Source organism: Theropithecus gelada, chromosome 11 (assembly GCF_003255815.1).
Source record: "Theropithecus gelada isolate Dixy chromosome 11, Tgel_1.0, whole genome shotgun sequence".
NCBI lineage: Eukaryota > Metazoa > Chordata > Mammalia > Primates > Cercopithecidae > Theropithecus > Theropithecus gelada.
Window position 1 is genome coordinate 79,320,177 of NC_037679.1, and position 21,907 is coordinate 79,342,083.

At 53.0% G+C, this 21,907-nt stretch overlaps 1 protein-coding gene across 4 annotated transcripts in view; it reads right to left on the bottom strand.

The window, feature by feature from the left end:
* Nucleotides 1-9,523: 9,523 nt before the first annotated feature.
* Nucleotides 9,524-21,907, bottom strand: part of PXN (paxillin) — a 60,914-nt gene continuing 48,530 nt past the window's right edge. For 2 of the 4 annotated variants that reach the window (XM_025400919.1, XM_025400918.1), the window contains 7 exons: nt 21,136-21,271; nt 14,989-15,090; nt 14,534-14,704; nt 14,158-14,331; nt 13,496-13,577; nt 13,203-13,351; nt 9,524-11,636 (listed from right to left, as the gene is read on the bottom strand). In XM_025400919.1, the coding sequence (XP_025256704.1) occupies nt 11,370-11,636; nt 13,203-13,351; nt 13,496-13,577; nt 14,158-14,331; nt 14,534-14,704; nt 14,989-15,090; nt 21,136-21,271 (1,081 nt within the window). In that variant the 3' untranslated portion in view covers nt 9,524-11,369. The remainder of the gene's footprint in view (nt 11,637-13,202; nt 13,352-13,495; nt 13,578-14,157; nt 14,332-14,533; nt 14,705-14,988; nt 15,091-21,135; nt 21,272-21,907) is intronic. The other 2 variants (XM_025400920.1, XM_025400921.1) reach the window with 1 other exon arrangement.

Genomic DNA, 21,907 nt, shown 5'->3' on the forward strand with positions numbered 1-21,907 from the left:
AAAGCTGAACGAACACAGGCAACCATTGGATAATGTCGCTGCCACTCGAACCAACGGAAAGCCGCCTTTAAGTAGAGTAGTGAAGGAAGGCGCTGCCTCGCGTTGGAGGAGCTTGCTCTGAGCTGCTGCCACCTGCGGGGCTGGAGCTGGAGCTGCGAATTCGGAGTCCCCAGTTCCCTCTGCCACCTGGCGAGCTCGGCAAACTGAAAGGCATGAGATGAAGCTGAGACGTAATTGCACATGCTTAGAAACCGAATGGTCTCTTGTTTTCTCTAGTTTGTTTTTCCTCCTACCAAAACAGAGGGATCTTTAAAATCTGGCCGGGCGCGGTGGCTCACGCCTATATTCCCAGCACTTGGGAAGGACGAGGCAGGTGGATCATCGGAGGTCAGGAGTTCGAGACCAGCCTGGCCAACATGGCGAAACCCCGTCTCTACTAAAAATACAAAAATTAGCCGGGGGGGGCGGTGGCGCACGCCTGTAATCCCAGCTGCTCAGGAGGCTGAGGCAGGAGAATTGCTTGAACTCAGGAGCGTGAGCTCTGCAGTGAGCTGAGATCGCACCATTACACTCTAGCCTGCGTGACAGAGAGAGACTCCGTCTCAAAAAAAACAAACAAACAAACAAACAAAAACCTAAGTCAACTCATCTCCTTATCTGCTCAAAACTTTCCATTTCCTCCAGAGTAAAAACCTAAAATCTAAACTACCTACAAGGCCCTACCTATCTGCCCCTCACGCCCACTCTGATCATCTCAGATGTTTTCCTCCTGACTTATTTGCTTTCCACCCGATGATGCTCTGCTGCTTTTCCAGAGCAGGCTTAACCTGGGGGCTTTTGCATTGGCCATTCCCTCTTCCTAGAAAACTAGCCAACAAACATCCATAGAGTAATTCACCTCCATCAAATCTTTTTTTTTTTTCCACCTCCATCAAATCTTTTTTTGAGAAGGAGTCCCACTCCGTTGCCCAGGCTAGAGTGCAGTGGAGCAATCTCAGTTCATTGCAGCCTTGACCTCCCAGGCTGAAGCGATCCTCCCACCTCAGCCTCCCAAGTAGCTAGGACTACAGGTGCACACCACCATACCAGGCTAATTTTTTGTACTTTTTATATAGACGGGGTTTTGCCATGTTGCCCAAGCTGATGTCAAACTCCTAGGCTCAAGCAATCCTCCCACCCTGGCCTCCTAAATTGCTGGGATTTCAGGAATGAGGCACCTTGCCCGACCCTGAGATCTCTTTTTTTTTTTTCACTAGAACCCGTGGAATTATGTATTAAATGATCCCCAAAGAATCAGCTATTTCAAAATTAAAAATTATCACAAAGAGCTTCATACATCATGTTATATCCTATATCACACACCATAAAACTGTCAGAAGTAGGCAGGGTGCAGGGGCTCATGCCTGTAATCCCAGCAATTTGGGAGGCCGAGGCCGACAGATCACGAGGTCAGGAGATCCAGACCATCCTAGCTAACATGGTGAAACCCCGTCTCTACTAAAAAATACAAAAAATTAGCCAGGCATGGTGGCATGTGCCTGTAATTCCAGCTACTCGGGAGGCTAAGACAGAATTGTGTGAACCCAGGAGGCGGAGGTTGCAGTGAGCTGAGATCGCGCCATGTACTCCAGCCTGGGTGACAGAGCAAGATTCCCTCTCAAAAAAAAAAAAAAGAAAAAAGTCAGAAGTAGCCCGATTTCACATTACTGTATTGTATTTCTTTTCTTTTCTTTTCTTTTCTTTTTTTTTTTTTTTGAGATGGAATTTCACTCTTGTTGCCCAGGATAGAGTGCAATGGTGCGATCTTGGCTCATCGCAACCTCCACCTCCTGGGTTCAAGTGATTCTCCTGCCACAGCCTCCCGAGTAGCTGGGATTACAGGCATGTGCCACCTTGCCCGGCTAATTTTGTATTTTTAGTGGAGATGGGGTTTTTCCATTTTGGTCGTGCTGGTCTCAAACTCCCGACCTCAGGTGATCCGCCTGCCTCAGCCTCCCAAAATGCTGGAATTACAAGCATGAGCCACTGTGCCTGGCCTGGGGCCTCTCTTATTTGTCTTTTTGGCTGTCTGTGCTCCATGGGAAGAATAGAAAATAACATGAATAGGATTTAAATGCTCTGTTTTGACAGGTTATTAAGATTCCAATCACGCTGGGCACTGTGGCTCTTGCCTGTAATCCCAGCAATTTGGGAGGCTGAGGTGGGAGGATCACGAGGTCAGGAGATCAAGACGATCCTGGCTAACAGAGTGAAACCCCATCTCTACTAAAAATACAAAAAATTAGCCAGGTGTGGTGGCAGGCACCTGTAGTCCCAGCTACTTGGGAGGCTGACACAGGAGAATGGTGTGAAACTGGGAGGTGGAACTTGCAGTGAGCTGAGATTGTGCCCCTGCACTCCAGCCTGGGTGACAGAGCGAGACTCCATCTCAACAACAAAAAAAAAAGATTCCAATCACAACCTGCCTACTCTCCCTGATCTAGCTAAGTAGCTAAGTCCAGAAAGGTGGCAGAATGTCTCTAAAGCAGCCACACACACACATACACACAAACACACACCAAAAAATGCCAGAAAAGATGGAAGAGTAAGAAAATCAGGCCAACATGAATAATTTGATAGAGTTGCGGGTGGGGGGTGGGGACGGTAGCAGGTTTAAAACCAAGACACTTGCTAGCATGGCAGGGTATATTGGTGCAGCTGACTGGCATAAAATTCCCTGAACAGAATTTAGATACGGGTAGCTCAAGTGCTGTCAGTCTCATCTTGTTCCACCATATAATCAATAGCTCCAACTGAGACCTCCATGGGAGGCCAGGTTCTTATCCTCTGAAATTAGAGCCCCCCCACTGTATGAGATTTCCTACCACAGGGCTAGCTCTGTTGCAGGCAGTAGGGTACTGACTGATTTCTCTAAAGTCCTTTGTAAAATTTTTTTTTTTTGAGATGGAGTTTCACTCTTGTTGCCCAGGCTGGAGTGCAATGGTGTGATCTCGGCTCACTGCAACCTCCACCTACCAAGTTCAAGCGATTCTCCTGCTTCAGCCTCCCGAGTAGCTGGGATTACAGGCATGCGCCACCACACCCAGCTAATTTTTTGTATTTTCAGTAGAGACGGGGTTTCTCCATGTTGGTCAGGCTGATCTCCAACTCCTGACTTCAGATGATCTGCCCGCCTCAGCCTCCCAAAGTGCTGGGATTATAGGCATGAGCCACCGCGCCCAGCTGTAAATATTCTTCTAATGATGCAAATTTCACCATGATGGGCACAAGCTCGAGTTCTTGGCTCACACCCTTGTTTCCAAGGCTCTGTTATAATAAAACATGGAGGCTTCTACGGTGAGGGACACTGGGGAATCACTGCAGGATACAGAACTAGGGAGTTGCAAGAACTACAGGAGTCAAAGCTCTCTGAAACTATGTAGACTAAAATATGTCAAAAATGACTATCTTGCCAGGCGCGGTGGCTCAAGCCTGTAATCCCAGCACTTTGGGAGGCCAAGACGGGCGGATCACGAGGTCAGGAGATCGAGACCATCCTGGCGAACACGGTGAAACCCCGTCTCTACTAAAAAAAAAATACAAAAAACTAGCTGGGCGAGGTGGCGAGCGCCTGTAGTTCCAGCCACTCGGGAGGCTGAGGCAGGAGAATGGCGTGAACCCGGGAGGCGGGGCTTGAAGTGAGCTGAGATCCGGCCACTGCACTCCAGCCTGGGTGACAGAGCGAGACTGTCTCAAAAAAAAAAAAAAAAAAAAAAAATGACTATCTTTGGTATATCACAAGGATTGGCCGAACTATATAGCTCATGGGCCAAATATGGCTACTGTCTGTTTCCGTAAATAAATTTGTGGCTGGGCGCAGTGGCTCACGGCTTTAATCCCAGCACTTTGGGAGGCTGAGGCGGGTGGATCACGAGGTCAGGAGTTCAAGATCAGCCTGGCCAAGATGGTGAACCCCTGTCTCTACTAAAAATACAAAACTTAGCCGGGTGCGGTGGCAGGCACCTGTAATCCCAGCTACTCGGGAGGCTGAGGCTGGAGAATCGCTTGAACCCAGGGGTGGAGGTTGCAGTGAGCCAAGATTGTGCCTCTGTACTCCAGCCTGGGTGGCAGAGTGAGACTCCATCTCAAAAATAATAATAATAAATAAATAAATAGGCCAGGTGCAGTGGCTCATGCCTGTAATCCCAGCACTTTGGGAGGCCAAGGTGGGTGGATCACGAGGTCAGGAGATCAAGACCATCCCGGCTAACACAGCGAAACCCGTCTCCACTAAAAATGCTAAAAATTAGCTGGGTGTGGTGGCGGGCGCCTGTAGTCCCAGCTACTCAGGAGGCTGAGGCAGGAGAATGGCGTGAACCTGGGAGGCTGAGCTTGCAGTAAGCCGAGATCGCGCCACTGCACTCCAGCCTGCGGGACAGAGCGAGACTCTATCTCAATAAATAAATAAATAAGTACATAAGTACATAAAGTTGTACTGGAACATAGCCTTGCTCACCTATTCATTTACACATTGTCTATGGCTGTCACAAGTGAGTGGTTGCAACAGAGACTGTATGATCCCCAAAGCTTAAAATATCGACTATTTAGAACGAGACTCTGTAACTATAAAAAAGAAAGAAAGAAAGAAAGACAAAAGAAAAGAAAGTAACTACAGAAAGTCGTATAGCAACAAAACTCTCCAGGAGGCCGGGCGCGGTGGCTCAAGCCTGTAATCCCAGCACTTTGGGAGGCCGAGACGGGCGGATCACGAGGTCAGGAGATCGAGACCATCCTGGCTAACACGGTGAAACCCCGTCTCTACTAAAAAATACAAAAAACTAGCCGGGCGAAGTGGCGGGCGCCTGTGGTCCCAGCTACTCGGGAGGCTGAGGCAGGAGAATGGCGTGAACCCGGGAGGCGGAGCTTGCAGTGAGCTGAGATCCGGCCACCGCACTCCAGCCTGGGCGACAGAGCCAGACTCAGTCTCAAAAAAAAAAAAAAAAAAAAAAAAAAAAAAAACTCTCCAGGAAGGTACTTATTAGGATACCTGTTATCAGAGGCAGTATGTATCATAGAATGAGCATCAACTTTGAACCTAGATTTGACCCATATTTCTGCAGTTTATTGGGCTGAACAAACCTTGCCTCACAGAGTTATTATCAGGATTAAGTATTATGATCTAACTCAGCAGTCCCCAACCTTTTTGGCACCAGGGACCAGTTCTGTGGAAGACGATTTTTCCACAGACACCAGGGGTCGGGGGGAAAGTGATTTGGGGATGAAACTTCTACCTCAGATCATCAGGCATTAGATTCTCGTAAGGAGTGCACAACCTAGATCCCTCGTGTGCAGTTTGCAATACGGTTCGAACTCCTGTGGGAATCTAATGCTGCTGCTGATCTGACAGGATGAGGAGCTCACTCGCTCACCTGCTGCTCGCCTCGTGGTGTGCAGCCCAGTTCCTAACAGGTCACAGACCAGTACCGGTCCTTGGCCTGAGGGTTAGGGACCCCGATCTAACTGACCATACTTAGTACTACTAAACTGTCGTGTTCTTCCTTCCAGTCTCTCTGTCTTCATCGTTTCCGTCACTGATCTGAACACATCATAAGCACAAGACCTGGACACCTTTACAATAAGAAGTAGCACCTGTCTGGAACTGTATCTTGACTCTCACTGGTGCTTTTCCTTTGGTTGATGCAAAGCTTTCGAATGCTTTAGGTAGATGCCATTGTGAGTATCTATGGTACTATGATACTACTACTATCTATGATCACTTTGAGTATCTATGGTACTATGATACTACTATCTATGATCATTGTGAGTATCTATGATAGTCTCCTGCGCCTTCAAAATCTTTGCCTTCTCCATAGAACTTTCCCAAGTAGCATGTAAGATCCAAAGGTGTCAGTCACACTGATCCAGAACAATCAGGGAGTGTAGTGAGGGGAAGGAAATGTAAATTGTCTCGTCAGCAGTTATTTATTTCATTTCATTTCATTTATTTTATTTTTTATTTTTTTGAGACAGAGCCTCGCTCTGTCACCCAGGCTGGAGTGCAATGGCGAAATCTCAGCTCACTGCAACCTTCACCTCCTGGGTTCAAGTAATTCTTCTGCCTCAGTCTCCAGAGTAGCTGGGATTACAGGCACCCACCACCACACCCAGCTAGTTTTTTGTATTTTTAGTAGAGACGGGGTTTCACCATGTTCGCCAGGCTAGTCTTGAACTCCTGGCCTCAAGCGATCTGTCTGCCTCGGCCTCCCAAAGTGCTGGGGTTACAGGCATGAGCCACCATGCCCGGCCAGCAGTTATGTTTTGATGGCCTCTTGAGAACGGAAGCCTGTGTGGGTTCTGTTGTCTGCATTGCTGTGGATCCTGAAAGGTGTTCTGTTGGCACTAGGTGCTGAGTCGAGGGCAGGCCGTGGTGGTCCAATGTTCAGTTGGCATATTTCCACATGTAATTCAGGTGCCCAACTTCCACCATAGCCTAGGGCTTCAGTCTTCACCCTGAGATCCCCGGTTTCATCAAGATGCTCAGCTCCATTCGGCAACTCGCGGACACCCGAGATATCTTTTTAATGGCAATGTATTAGTGCACACTTCCTTTTGTCCTAAGTACTTTGTGCACATTTCTGAAGCTAATCTTTGCAACAATCCTCTGAGGAGATACAGTACTGTCAGTACTCCCATTTTATCGATGAGAATACTCACAGGAAGGTTAAATAATTTGCCCAGCTCTCTCAGCCAGTAAGTGATGGCTTCAGAACTGAAATCTAGCAGGAAGTTCAAAGCCCCTGGGCCTCACTGCGCTATACAGTCCCTTCCAAAGCCTAAGTCTGCCTCCCTCTGAATGCACTTTTCCAAGTATATACATATGCACAAGGTACATTTCCAAGGACCTCCTGGCTCTGATGATATAAATATCATCTCTAATTGTAGCACATCAATATAATGGAATACCATGAAGCCATTAGAAAATGGTGCAGATCTATATTTATTGGCATGGGAAAATATCCACAAAGCAAAGTGAAAAGCAAATTACAATGAAATATACCATACCCAGCCGGGCATGGTGGCTCACACCTGTAATCCCAGCACTTTGGGAGGTCGAGGTGGGTGGATTACTTGAGGTCAGGAGTTTGAGACCAGCCTGGCCAACATGGATAAACTCCGTCTCTACTAATAAAGTACAAAAATTAGCCTAGCGTGGTGGCGGGTGCCTGTAATCCCAGCTACTCAGGAGTCTGAGGCAGGAGAATCGCTTGAACCTGGGGGACGGAGGTTGCAGTGAGCCAAGATCGTGCCATTGCACTCCAACCTGGGTGACAGAGTGAGACTGCGTCTCAAAAAAAAAAAAAAAAAAAAAAAAAAAGAAAAGAAAAGAAATATACCATACCCTTTTGTAGAAATAAAATAAATCCAATATGGGCTGGAAGAATAAACCAAGTTATTCTCTTGAACTCCTGGGCTCAAGTGATCCTCCCACCTTGGCCTCCCAAAATGCTAGGATTATAGGCATGAGCCACAGAGCCTGGCCCCGTCATTCTCTTTGGGTGAGCGTTGAAGGTAATTTTCACTTCTGAGCTCACTGTAGCATGGGAAGGGTTTAGACTAGAATTCAACATGCTACTTTTGGAGAACCGTTCCGAACAACGGAGAAGCGGTGAAGACACAGCTCAGGGTGAAACGAAGCTGCCCAGGAAGCTCTAGGGCAAGCTTGTCCAATCCGTGGCCTGGAAGCTCTAGGGCAGGCTTGTCCAATCCGTGGCCTGGAAGCTCTAGGGCAAGCTTGTCCAATCCGTGGCCTGTGGGCCACATGCGGCCCAGGACAGCTTTGAATTTGGCCTAATGCAAATTTGTAAACTTTCTTAAAACATTATGAGATTTGTGATTTTATTTTTTTTAAAGTTCATCAGCTATCATCAGTGTATTTTATGTGTGGCCCAAGACAATTCTTCTTTTTCCAACATGGCCCCAGGAAGCCAAAAAATTGGACACTCAGACAGGCGCAGTAGCCCACGCCTGTAATCCTAGCACTTTGGGAGGTCGAGGCAGGCAGATCACTTGAGGCCAGGAGTTCGAGACCAGCCTGGCCAACATGGTGAAATTTCATCTCGGGCCGGGCGTGGTGGCTCACGCCTGTAATCCCAGCACTTTGGGAGGCCGAGGTGGGAGGATCACGAGGTCAGGAGATCGAGACCATCCTGGCTAACACGGTGAAACCCCGTCTCTCCTAAACATACAAAAAATTAGCCGGGCGAGGTGGCGGCGCCTGTAGTCCCAGCTACTCGGGAGGCTGAGGCAGGAGAATGGCGTGAACCTGGGAGGCGGAGCTTGCAATGAGCCGAGATCCGGCCACTGCACTCCAGCCTGGGCGACAGAGCAAGACTCCGTCTCAAAAAAAAACAAAAAACAAAAAAAAAAAGAAATTTCATCTCTACTAAAAATACAAAAATTACCTGGGTGTAGTGATGGACACCTGTAATCCTAGCTACTTGGGAGGCTGAGGCATGATAATTACTTGAACCCAGGAGGCAGAGGCTGCAGTGAACCGAGATCGTGCCACTACACTCTAGCTTGGATGACAGAGTGAGACTCCATCTCAAAAAAAAAATGCCAGGAGTGGTGGCTCAAGCCTGTAATCCTAGCATTTTGGGAGGCCGAGGCAGATCACTTGAGATCAGGAGTTCAAAACCAGCCTGGCCAACATGGTGAAACCCTGGCTTTACTAAAAATACAAAAATTAGCAGGGTGTGGTGGCGGGTACCTGTAATCCCAGCTACTCAGGAGGCTGAGGCAGGAGAATCGCTTGAACCTGGGAAGTGGAGGTTGCAGTGAACCGAGATCATGCCACTGTACTCCAGCCTGGGCAGAGTGAGACTCTATCTCAAAAAAAAAAAAAAAAGGTTGGACACCCCTGCTCTAGGGTCTAGGACTGGAGCTCTGGATCTGACCGGGAGCAAAGAGGAGGCATGCAAATCCGGACACGACCACGAGGAGGCAGTAGAGACCCATCCTCAACTCTAAGTAGCTGCCTTTGGCAGGGAAGGGACTAACCCAAGTTGTGTGGGCTCAGGCATGGCCATGTCTGGTTCAGTGCAGGAATACAGGCAGAGGCAAGCCCTGGGTCCGCATCATGGTTCTGCCCTCACTCAGACTGCCTTGTACATGTAGGTTCTTGCCTTGGAGCCTCTTTCCCCACCTCTGAATGAGTGGAAAGCCACCCACAGGCCCCTGTGAGTGAGGATGCCCTTGGTAAACGCAGGTGATCACACCCTGGGCAGGCTCTGCCCCACGAGGGCTCCGTCCCGCTGTTCCCAGCCTGTCCTCACCAACTGCCCAGGCAAGAGCAAAGCCCACAGGGAGGACCTGTGACCACAGGCAAGGACCACGGACCCCAGCCCCAGGGATTTTGACCTCAAGAAAGGAAACATCCAGAATTTACCCTCCATCTGGTGACCCAGCTGCATCTGGGGTGGGTTTGCTCTCTGCTGGGACCACGAGGTTATCTCAGACCACCAAGAAATGGCACTAGCACAGGTGAAAATCATGGGCAAACTTTATTGGCATAAATCACAGGAATTGAAATGGGAAAAGCCAGGTTAGAAGTTTACAGAGAAAAAATAAAATCAAAATCAAATTTTCAAATAACCATTGACTCAGAGAGTAGACCCCAGAAACCCCAGTCCCTCTTGGGGAGAGTCTGGGGGAGTCACTGTAAACAGAGCGGTAAGGCCTGTGGGTGGAAGTGGAGACATCAGACCTTTGGAGGGGCCAGGCTGACCTTCCCCCACAAACAAAGGAGGGACCCTCTTCGGAGACCCCAGCACACTCGGCTTCTGCCAGGAGGCCAGTGGAGTGGTTTGGACTCTCACCATTAGATCCCAGTGGGGCCCCTTTCTCTTGATCAGGAGCCCAAGGCCTGGCTCCTCTTTCATCCTCGGTAAAGAGCTCTGGGGCTTTCCCCAAAGGAGCCTGTCCCTCTGCCCCAAATCCTATCATGCTCCCTTATGACCTTCTTTCCAGACCCCCTGAGTGCCGATCCCACCTGTGAAAGGGGAGGAGCAGACGAAGGGATATGCCCAGAGGAAATCAACAAGACCAAAGAGACGTCAGAGTCCTGATGGCCAAAATCAGACACCAGCTTTCCTGAGAAGGCAGAAGAGAGAGCCCCACAGAAGCGGTGGGGGCTCAGAAGGTTCAGTGGGTTCACAGGGGAGCAGAGGCTCCTGAGGGCTTACTCAGACAGGAAGCAGCCCCCCAAAACATACTTTCCCCTTCTCCTCCCGCAGAAACAGAACAGATGAGGTTCAGAATTCTAGGCCCAAAAGGGTACGACACCCTTCAACCAGTTTCAGTGAAGAGCTTGCTGGCCTGGGAAGTAAAGAAGGGGTTTCCAAATACAGCAGTTTATAAAACAGTCCTGGTGAGCTATGAAGTGAAAGAGGGGGAGTCACAGAGCTGCTCCCAGTTCACCTGCTTGTGCTAAGAAAAAATAAAATACAAATTGCTTCCCCACCCCGACCCTCAGTACAAAGCAAACTCCACACCAGGGCCACCATCAGCGACAGGCCCAGTGGCGGTGGACAAAGAAGAGAATACAAAAGGGAACGTCTTTAAAATCTCTTCAAAATCATTTTGTATAGAGAAGTAAAAGCAACTCAGGCGATATGAATTCAAACCTCAGTGTAGAAATCTATCAAAGTCAGTACAGTGTCCAGGCACGCCGTCCCGGAGACGGAGGAAGTGACTAGAAAACATTATTGCTGGAGAGGCTTTTCTCAGTAGAACCAGAGCAGGTATAAAAGGGGAGGGCGGGTAAAGGCAGGGGCAGTCACCAGGCCTAGGGCACTGGAAGGGTAGGAGGAGCACAGAGAACCTTCCATGGCCCCTTGGGTTCTCTGCCTTTGGATGGATGGATTTATGCTGGCATTGTCTGGAGGGAGCCGGGTGTCCCCCAATAATCACAGAACGAAGACAATTAGGTCAGGGGGAAATAAGGGTAAAAAGAGACCCCAACAGACCCTGCCTGCCCTTCCCTGCCCTCCGGCTGCACTGTGGACATATGAGGAAGAGATGGCTCCAGTGTGGGGTGCTGGCCAGGCCAGTTCAAGGGGACGTACGCGGGCTGGGGTGGGGCCCCCAGCCTCTACCCCTGGAAAGGATGGAGTGGGCAGACTGGGGAGAGCTGCAGGAGGGAGGAGGGGGCCCAGAGGCTCCGGCAGGGGGGAAGACAATCAGGGGGACCCCTCACAGCCCTGTCCCTCCTGCACCAGCCGAGAACGAGGGTTCCAGTTTACCCCTTCACCCCCGGGCGAAGTCTCTGGGTCACAGTAGCAGTTGGGGATGCTGGCTGGGGAAGGGGGGCAGAGACAGGGGCAGGGCGCCTAGCAGAAGAGCTTGAGGAAGCAGTTCTGACAGTAAGGCTTGTCGTTCTGCTCCTTGAAGGTGCCCTTGTTGAGCTGCTTGAGGCAGAAGGCACAGACGAAGTGCTCGGGGTGGAACTTCTTGGCCATGGCGGTGATGCAGCGGCCAGTGATGGGCTTCTGGCAGCCGGAGCACAGCGAGCCACGCCGCTCGTGGTAGTGCACCTCACAGTAGGGCTGCCCGTCGTGCTCGAAGAAGCTGCCGTTGACGAATGGCGTGAAGCATTCCTGCCAGGTGGAGAGAGGGGCTCAGAGGGCTGTCCCTCGGGCTAGAGCAGCACCCAGTACGATGGGGCCCAGATGGGCATGGTTGGCACACTCGGAGTGACTCCTACTTGCTAGGCATTTACTATGTGCCATGCTGTCCTAAACACTTATTTTTAATTTTTTTTTTTTTTTTTTTTTTGAGGAGTCTCGCTCTGTCGCCCAGGCTGGAGCGCAGTGGCCACATCTCAGCTCACTGCAAGCTCCGCCTCCTGGGTTTACGCCATTCTCCTGCCTCAGCCTCCCGAGTAGCTGGGACTACAGGCGCCCGCCACCTCGCCCAGCTAGTTTTTTGTATTTTTAGTAGAGACGGGGTTTCACCCTGTTAGCCAGGATGGTCTTGATCTCCTGACCTCGTGATCCGCCCGTCTCGGCCTCCCAAAGTGCTGGGATTACAGGCTTGAGCCACCGCGCCCGGCCTTTAATTTTTATTAAAAAAAATTTTTTTGTAGAAATGGGGGTCTCACTATATTGCCCATGCTGGTCAAACGCGGCCTCCAGCAATCCTCCCATCTCGCCTCCTGCAGTGCTGGGATTCTTTAATTCTTCCAACAAGGGAAGCAACTGAAGCACACAGGTGAAGTGACTTGCCCAGGGTCATGCAGCTACTGAGTTCACAGCCTGGATTCACACACAGGTCTGACTCCTGAGCACTTAGCCAGGTGGCTGCAACAGTGTTCCCAGAAACACAGGTGTGACACTGGTGTGTGGTTAAACTCTGCATCCTAGATTCTCATTGGAGGTTCACATCACATATAGGTAGAAAAGGCTCTGAGAGGGGCTGGGCATGGTGGCTCACACCTGTAATCCCAGCACTTTGGGAGGCCAAGTTGGGGGGGGCGGATCACCTGAGGTCAGGAGTTCAAGACCACTCTGGCCAACATGGTGAAACCCCATCTCTACGAAAAATACAAAAAATTAGCCAGGCATGGTGGTGCATGCCTGTAATCCCAGCTACTTGGGAGGCTGAGGTGGGAGAATCACTGGAACCCAGAAGGCGGAGGTTGCAGTGAGCCAAGATCGTGCCACTGCACTCCAGTCTGGGCAACAGAGTGAGACTCCGTCTACAAAAAAAAGAAAAGAAAAGAAAAGAAAAGAAAAGGCTCTGAGAAGTCCTGCAGGGAACAGTGTTTCCCAAACTCATTTGGTCACAGAGCCCTTGTTGAATCCCTAATAACCTCTGTGGGGCCCCCAGAATGCAGTGGTTTTGGAAACCACGGCCCACTTTTGTCGAGTCTGCTAAATACTTGCATCATCTCATTTAATTCTCACATACTCACCTCCCAAATAGGAATGGCCCAGGGCTGCTGCACAGGGCTGGACTGGGGGACATGTCTACCTTGCTCCTGGTTTGTCCCAGCCTCAGTACAAACCCTGGCCCTGGACTGGAGGAAGGAGACCCCTGCCTGCTCCCCCCTTAATAACCCGAAGGGAGGCCTCCGAGCTGGATGCAGAGAGCACAATGAGCAAGACCCCTCTCTCCCCACTGCCTGCTCCTAGCCCCTCCAGATGCGTTCAGGGGCTCCTTACCCGGCACACAAAGCACTCAGGATGCCACAGCGTGTTGAGGGCCGAGATATAGTTCTCCAGGATGGCCCGGGCGCAGCCGCCACACTTTGGTGCGAACATGTCGAAGTAGTCCTTGCGGCAGTAGGCCTTGCCGTCCTTCTCGTGGAACCCTGGGGAGCGGGGGTTTTGGAGGCACAGTTCATTCCGGCTTCCAGAAGTGGAGCCACTCTGACTGCAACCTCAGCAGCGTCTCCCACCCCCACCTCCCGGCCCTCCTGAGAGGCGGCGAGTCAGTCCGCTGGTCCAGCCCGTACCTTCAGGACCGAAGAAGGCTCCACACTGGGCACAGAAGAAGTGTTCAGGGTGCCACGTCCGGTCAAGGGCTGTCACCACTTTCTGTGAAAGCCAAGTGTGGGATCAAGACTGAGCTCCACCCCACTGGGCAGATCTCACAACTGAGATGCCCAGCAAGGCCGCCTTCCACCCGTAGCTCATAGCCACAGACAGAGCGAAACACTCCCAACATGGGGGTCTCCCCTAACTGTGCTGTGAACGCCTCTAAGAATTCAGAGTTACTGAGGATGGGACAAGCCACACACACACCCTCTCTAATCCTCACCCCAAGCAGAGGGCACAAGTTCTACTGTGACTCCCATTTTATACGTGAAGACACAGGCTCAGAGAGACCAGGCATTTCCTGAGTTCCCGGAGCGGGGGCGTGAGGCCGCTGTCGTCCCACTCCATGGATGTCCTCAGGCCTCCTGAGTCCTGGGACCTCCTGGGAGTCTCCAGAGAAGGGAAGCGAGATGGGAGGTAAAGGGAGGTGGGGCTGCGTGATGCACATCGGGACAGGCTGTGGTTCAGGTGTGGGTGTGAGTCCAGCCTCACTGTTCCCTAGCCCTGTGAGTCTCCCACGGCACCCCCTGAACCCTCAGAGGGCTGCAGTGAAGCTGGAATGAGTGGATAAGGAACTCACATCCAGGATGGGGCCGTTGCAGTAGTAGCAGCGCGGGGAGAAGAGGTTGTGGTAGTCCTTTTCACAGTAGGGCTGTCCATCCCGCTCGAAGAAGTTCCGGGATCCGATCTCCTCCTGGCAGTGGGTGCAGACGAAGTGCTCGGGGTGCCACGTCTTCCCCATGGCGGTCACAACCTGAGGAGGAGATGGAATGTGGTCCAGGGCCGAGGCCAGCCCCAGAGCACCCCCACCCCTGCAGAGGAGCCCACAGGGCCGAGGCCAGCCCCGGGGCACCCCCACCCCTGCAGAGGAGCCCACAGGGCCGAGGCCAGCCCCAGAGCACCCCCACCCCTGCAGGAGTCCACTGGACACACCCCTGCCCACTCCCCCTCATCACCTGCCCGGCGATGGGCTTCTTGCAGGCCCCGCAGACTCCTTTGGCGACCGTGGCGACCCCCAGCTTGTTGAGGTCGGACTGCAGGCTCCCCAGCATGCTGTCTAGCTGGCTCCCGGGCTTCGGGGGCCCCCCAGGGGGGGAGCTGCTCCCTGTCTTCCCCTGGGCCATGAACTGTGGAGACAGGGAGGGGCTGGTCAGGACTCCTGAGGCTCAGGGTACGGTGTCTGGCAGCAAAGGGATGGGGGTACTTTTCTCCCTCCTGAACAGATGAGCTGATGGAGACAAGAAGTACAACCTCCTCCAGGGGCCAGGAGCCCTAAAGTGGGAGTGACATCAGCAGGACTCATGGTCGGAGGGGCCCACTGGGGTCAGAAAGGCTCAGGGCACCCAGCAGGCACGGCCAAGCCCAGGGAGAGCACGACACGCAGGACACCCAGCCCAGCCTTGGCACTGACCCCTCCCTCGTCCTGCCCTCCGGGGCTGCTCCGCCCGCTGTCCCGAGGCCAGCCAGCCGCCCAGCACCGCTCCCCATCCGCTCTTTGCTCCAGGCCCTGGATCTTAGATAGGGGAAGAGATGAGGATAAGAAATCTTTTTTAAAAATTAAAGAAGAACGAATACGGGACCTTGTCACTGGACTAAAAGGGAATCTAGGATGAGATCTGAGGGTTTCTCCCCCACCGGCAGGACCAAAATTGGGGAAAAAAATCTGGAGAAAAAGAGCCCTGAGAGAGAGGCCCAGGGAGAAAAGAAGGAGGACAGGGAGGGGAGTCAACCAAAGGCAGAGGACATGGCAAGGGGAGGTGGCCAGACAGTGAGGAGGCCTCACCGGGCACTGGGCCTGGGGGCTGGAAGGGAGGAGACAGGTTTCTGGTCTCCTTCTGGAGTGGCTTCCTTCCTCGATGTGAGCCCAGGGCAGTACCAAGGACCAGTCGAGGAAGGAGTGGACACAGGCGAACCCACAGGAAAGCAAGAGGGCGGCAGACCTTCCAAGTAGGGGAATACCAGGGTCAAGGTTTAAGGCAGGACTGTGGTTACTGTGCTGGGGCTAGTGGATGGAGGGATGGAGGGTATCTGAGTGTGTATGTGTGTGTGTGCAGAGTGGGGGATGGCTCAGGCATTAGGACAGGGGACAGAAAGGGAGGGGCTCCTTTAAGGCCTGCCTGCATCGGGGGGAAGAGCGGGTCCTCATCGGTCTGGCAGCCCACGGACCTCATGGTGTAGGGTGCAGGAGTGGAAAGGGTGGGGCCCTGCACCCCCTCATCATGGGGCTCTTCCCCTGCACTCTGGACCCCAGAAGAACCACAGGTGTAAGCTGAGGGCCCCAGAGGGGAGGAGGTGGGCAGGCTGGGCAGGGGAGAAGAGCTGCTGGCCGCGGCGTCTGTGCGATGCTGGAGCAAAGGGACAGAAGGAGAAGCCAGGACAGAGATGGTTCTTCTCAGGGGAATGGGAGAGCCAGGAGGGAAGACAACCTGGGGAAAAGAAAGGAGGGACAGCGATGAGGAAGAAATCGCCAGCTCAGCCCACAGGGGTGGGGGCACCTCCCCAGGCTTCCCCTGGGCCTTCCCACTCTGCACCAAGAGTGGGGCCAGTCTTCCAAGGTCACAGGAGGCAAGAAACTCCCACCCTCCCCAGATCTCCCCTCCGGCCAGCACTGGGGCCAGAAGAACCTGGACCCCAGGTACTTGGCTCTGGCCCAGCCCCAGCCCTGGGCATCTTCTCGCCACCTTCTCTACAAGCTGCCCCCCGGCCCGCTTCCCACGTGGCTGCACGGTGATGACGATGCCCTCGGTCAGCCAGTCCTGGGCAGAGGGCCCCGCTGCCTCCGCCGGCTCCTCTGCCTCAGGCTGGATGCCTAGCCGCCCCTGCAGCTCCGCGATGAGCTGCTCCTGGGATGGGGTCCTGCTCAGGGTGGCAGGGTCCAGCCGGCGGCGAGGGGAGGGCTCCCGGGACATGGGGTGTGCGTGGCCCGTCTCCCGGCTCCTCCTGATCACAGATCGGATCTAGGGGGAGGGGAGAGGAGGCTGTCACCGTCCTACTCCGAGCTTGCACACGCTGCTCAGGCCACACTCAGATGCCTCAGGAGAGGCAGCACAAAAGAAAACCACCAAAGAGCCAAGCAGAGGTGGGTGGAGGCACGGGGAGGGAGCAGATTGGACTGGCTCCAGGAGCACAGGCTGCCAGCGAGACCTCTGATCCAGCATTCACCTCCAAGTTGGCCACTGACCTTAGGCAAGGCACTTAAGTGCCGTGGGCCTCAGCTTCCCCTTCCTTAAAATGGAACCACAGGATTTTCTTAGCTTACCACACAGGGTTTGCGCAAGAATTATTCCAGAGGATGTAAGTGCATGCCCTTGACAAGGCGTACGGCTTTTTCTTTCTTTCTTTCTTTTTAATTTTTTTTTTTTTTTGAGACGGAGTCTTGCTCTGTCACCCAGGCTGGAGTGCAGTGGCCGGATCTCAGCTCACTGCAAGCTCCTCCTCTTGGGTTCACGCCATTCTTCTTTTTAATTTATAATAGAAAAAGTCTTTCCTTCCAATAACTTTTTTTGGGGGGTACGGAGTCTCACTGTGTTGCCCAGGGTGCAGTGCAGTGACACGATCTGGGCTCACTGCAACCTCCGCCTACTGGGTTCAAGAGATTCTTCTGCCTTAGCCTCCTGAGTAGCTGGGATTAAAGGCGCATACCACCACGCCTGGCTAATATTTTCTTTCTTTTTTTTTTTTTCTTTTTTTAGTAGAGACGGGGTTTCACCATGTTGGTTAGGATGGTCTCAAACTTCTAACCTTGTGATCCGCCTGCCTTGGCCTCCCAAAGTGCTGGGATTACAGGCGTGAGCCGCCGTGCTCAGCTGGCCAGGAACTTTTTTAACTAGTTTTTTTCTTATTTATATTATTATGCTAATATTACACTTATATTATGCTATTATACTTGTTGGTAGTGTTTTGAGGGGTTTTGATTGTTTCGTTTTGTTTTCCAAAGAGGCATAAAACTTGGGGGATTTGGGTTATTTTATTTTTGGTTTTTTTTTTTTGAGACAGTGTCTTGCTCTGTTGCTCAGGCTGAGTGCAGTGGTGCGATCACAACTCACTGCAGCCCCAAACTCCTGGGCTCGAGTGATCCTCCTGTTTTAGCCTTCCCCGCAGCTGGGACTATAGGCATGAGCCACCACACCCAGCTAATTTTTAATTTTTTTGTAGAGACAGGGTTTTGCTGTGTTGCCTAGGCTTGCCTCAAACTCCTGGGCTCAAGCGATCCTCTTGCCTCAGCCTCCCAAAGTTCTGAGATTACAGGCATAAGCCACTGTGCCAGGGTGGGGCATAAAGTTTTTTGTTTTGTTTTTCTTTTTTTTGTTTTTTGAGACCGAGTTTTGCTCTTGTTGCCCAGGCTGGAGTGCAATGGCGCAATCTTGGCTCACCGCAACCTCCGTCATCCGGGTTTAAGCGATTCTCCTGCCTCAGCCTCCCGAGTAGCTGGGATTACAGGCATGCGCCACCATGCCCAGCTAATTTTTTTGTATTTTTAGTAGAGATGGGGTTTTTCCATGTTGGTCAGGCTGGTCTCGAACTCCCGACCTCAGGTGATCCACCTGCCTCGGCTTCCCAAAGTGCTGGGATTACAGGCGTGAGCCACCACGCCCGGCCTGGCATAGTTTTAATTAAGTAAAAAGCAAGTAATAAAACTACTGTCAGCCATGGCCTATTGAGGGACCACATGCTGTGTTCTAAATACTTTCCAGGAATTATCTCATTTAGGTCTCTGGACAATCTTAATGGAAATGGCCTATTATTCTCCCCACTTTATAGATGAGAAAACTGAGGCTGAGGGAGGGGGTTGCCCAAGGTCACAGAGGTAGCAAGTGTTAGAGATGTGGTTTGGATCTAGGTATATCTGGTTCCAAAGTCCATGCTTCTAACCATTTCACCACATCAGAATGTCAAGGCTAGCTCATCTGAAAGGAAAAAGCCTTAACAAAGCAAGAGGTGTGTTGACGCTATGAGAAATGCCGGGTCCACAGAGCCCACTGCCAAGTGCTGACTGTCAGGTCCAGCCACAGTGTCTCAAATTTTCTGCCCAAGCAGACACGCGCAGAGCGGGAGGGGCTGCATGCAGTTAGCGAGGAGCAGCCCACACTCAGACCCGCCAAGGGTCATGCCCAGCAGCCATGCGAGCTGGCGCCTGCCTGGCCAGAGGTGGAAATCCTCTCCGTGGTGCTGGGTGTGCTCGTGGCCATGGCACATGGAAGCTCTGGCTGTTCCTTCCCGGCCTGGGTGGCAGCTTCGGTGGTGCCCTCTGGGCTCCCTGGGGTTTCAGGTCCCTGGGTTGGCCTGGCCACACTTCCCCTCTCAGTCATCTTTGCACCTAGCTGCTCCATGGTAACTGAGGCAGGGGAGCTGCTTCCCAGCCTCCCTGGCTCTGGCCTTGGCCTCTCCTGCTGTAGGCCACATTCCTCCGTGAGAGTCCAGGTATCTGGGAAGACAGCCTGCCGGTCCACTGCCACTATAGCTGGCTCTATTACTTCTTGGAAGCTTCGAGCAGCTCCAGAAGGGGGCATTCTCTCAGGCCTGAATACCTCTGAAGCCCATGGCTGCTCCCTTGTGGCAGCCAAGGCCTCCTCTGGGCACAAAGGGCTGGCTGGTGGCCCCTGGGGCTCCCCAGGCTCTTGGGGACCTATGCTCCCAGCATAGGGTACAGTGTGGCCGTGGGGAGCCCCAGAGAGCTCACGTGTGAGGGTCGGGAGGTGCCTCCAATCTCGACCCTGGCTCTCTGTGCCCACTGCCCACAAAGAACCCTCCACAGAGGGAGACCTTGAGTTGAGGATATCAGGCATCACCCCAAGACCAGCCAAATCAAGCCAGCTAGGGGCCACAGGAGGTAGAAGGTCTCGTCCACTCTGCTCAGTACAAGGGAACTCCGGAGTGTGGCCCTGGCCTCGAGGGGAGGGTTTAGTGGTGGGTGGCAGGAATACAGATGGTATGGGAGGAGGAGAAGGAGGAAGGGAGCAGTATGAGGATGGAGCAGAGCCGGGCAGCAGCCCCGGGGCACTCAGAGTCACAGTGGAGGAGCTGGTCTGGAGGAGGAGAGAGAAAGGCAGAGAGGAGAAGAGAGAGAGATGAGGGGAGTGAGGATGGCTGCGTCCTGCAGGCGGTGGGGCTCGGCCTTAGGGCTAACCAAGGTGGCTGCAAAGCTGACGCACAGGACTGACCCTTGAAGGAGACCCAGATCCCAAAAAGGCTTCCCTGGGTTTCACATGCTTAGCCCTTATCAAACCCAAGCAAGAGAAAGCAGCCACCGAGTCATGCCTGTGGAGCCACCCCGGGAGGGTATGAGAAAGAAAAGACCATGGTGAGGTGGACAAATGGGGAGCCAGGTGGCTAGGGAAGACAGCCCCAGGCACAATTGGAGGGAGAGCCAGCCCCGGGGGGCTGCTAAGCCCGCCTCGGACACTGGCCCACCTCAGCCATGTCCCTCCGGACAATCTCAGCTTTCCTCCACCCCGAGTCCTCTACGTCTTCCAAGTCCTTGCTCCAGGGATCTGACTAAAACCACTGCTGCTTCTGGCATCAGGACACAGGCTGTCTGAGAAAACGGCAGTCTTACAAGCACCGGGGCACAGCTCCCGCAGGCCAGGCCCTGAATCCAACTTACTTGCTTCTGACTATGGTGGCTCAGAACCACTGGCCTGGAGCTAGAACTACAGCATGCAAGGGTCACAGGGCCAGGTTCAACCCTCCACCCCAGCCACACTCCCATCTCCCACCATGAAACCTCAACTGGAGGGAGGCTAGGAGGCACCATCAAGACCAAGGGTGCAGGGACCGCTCACTCCCCTCTCATATTCCCTAGGTCATGCCCCAAAGGTCTCCAGCTGACCCACGTGGAAGTGTGAAGTCAGCAACTGCTGGTGAGTTCTGTCAATATCAATCCCCATGGAAACACTGTATCCTCCAAATTAAACATCCCAGGTCTGACAGGACTGGGGAGATCCAGCAAGGGAGGGGAAGGGCAGGTACCTCGTGCAAGGCTGGCCCCACGGTTTCCCACAGACATGCTCGTGGGAACTCAGAGGCCCTGGAGGGCGAGAGGGAAGGATGGGAGAAGGGTAGCGAGGGAGGCTTGTGGATTCAGGAGCAGAGGCAGAAAGAAAGAGGATGTGTTGAGGACAGCTAGCGTGGGAGATGGGGCTCCAGGGCAAATGACCTCCCAGGCACAGGCTCCCAAGTCCCACATGGCCCAGCACAGAATGCCCTCCCCTACCAAGAGCAGCCATCAACACAAGGTTCTTTGTCCCAGCGTCCCAGCCTCCTGATCCCCTTGACCTGAGTGGCTGGGAGCACCCAGGGAGGAAGGAATGTCCCAGCTGAGCACTTCTCCAGCTTGTCTGCCTTCACCGGCTACTGCAATCCTCAGGCAGGCTCACCCGGCCCTCCCTCCCCTATCTCTTGGCATCACAGCAAGGCCAGGGCATGACAGGGTCCCTGGCTCAGGGGCAAGGCACCCAAACACTGAGGTACCAAGGTCTAGCTACCCACACTGAGGTAAGGGAGGAGAAGGATGAGGGAGGGGCAGCAGGGCAAGGAAGATGGAGGGTTCACAGGGCACCTTGAAATCCGACAGTGAAGCCATCAGCTCGTCCAGCTCCCTGGTGGCAGAGGAGGCTGAGATGCGCGTCTGCTGCTGGGTGGAGGTGACGCGCTGCGGGCTGCTCATCTCGCCCTGGTTCACAGTGATGGCAGGGCTGCAGGGTGGGCATGGCATCAGTGGGGAGCCCAAAGTCAGCCCCACACTTCCCAGGGATCAAATTGATCCCTCAGCTCGGACATGGGGTCTCACCATCCCCACGCCCAGGGAGGCCCACCAGCTCCCAGTCTCTCCTGGGGACCCATCATTGGGTCAGAAAAAAGGGCAGCTCAATGGCACCAGGAAGTGCCGGGAAGACTCCTCTAGCCCCTAGCCCAAGTGAAAGGTGGCCTGTGAAACAAGCCCAAGCGCCCTATGTTTCCTCCACAACACCGGACATGGAGGTGAGGCTACTGCAGTAACACAACGGCGCTGGTAAGAACTCGCGTGTTGGGCACTCACCATGCGTGCCACGCACTGCACACCAGAAACCATACTAAGCGCTTTACATGGATTACTGGTTCTCACCCTTACTGAGGTAGGTGGTCTTATTCCAGTGATCCCATAAGCTCTTGTCCCATTTTACAGATGGGAAAACTAAGGCTTGAGAGCTGACAGTAATTGTCAGAGCCAAGAAGTGAAACCCTACTGTGTGGCCCCAAAGCCTATGCTAAGAGCTGCTAAGCTCCAGGCACCCTCGGCGTGCACAATATCTGTCCTTTCTGACTGGTAGTGACTGACTGAAGGCAGGGAT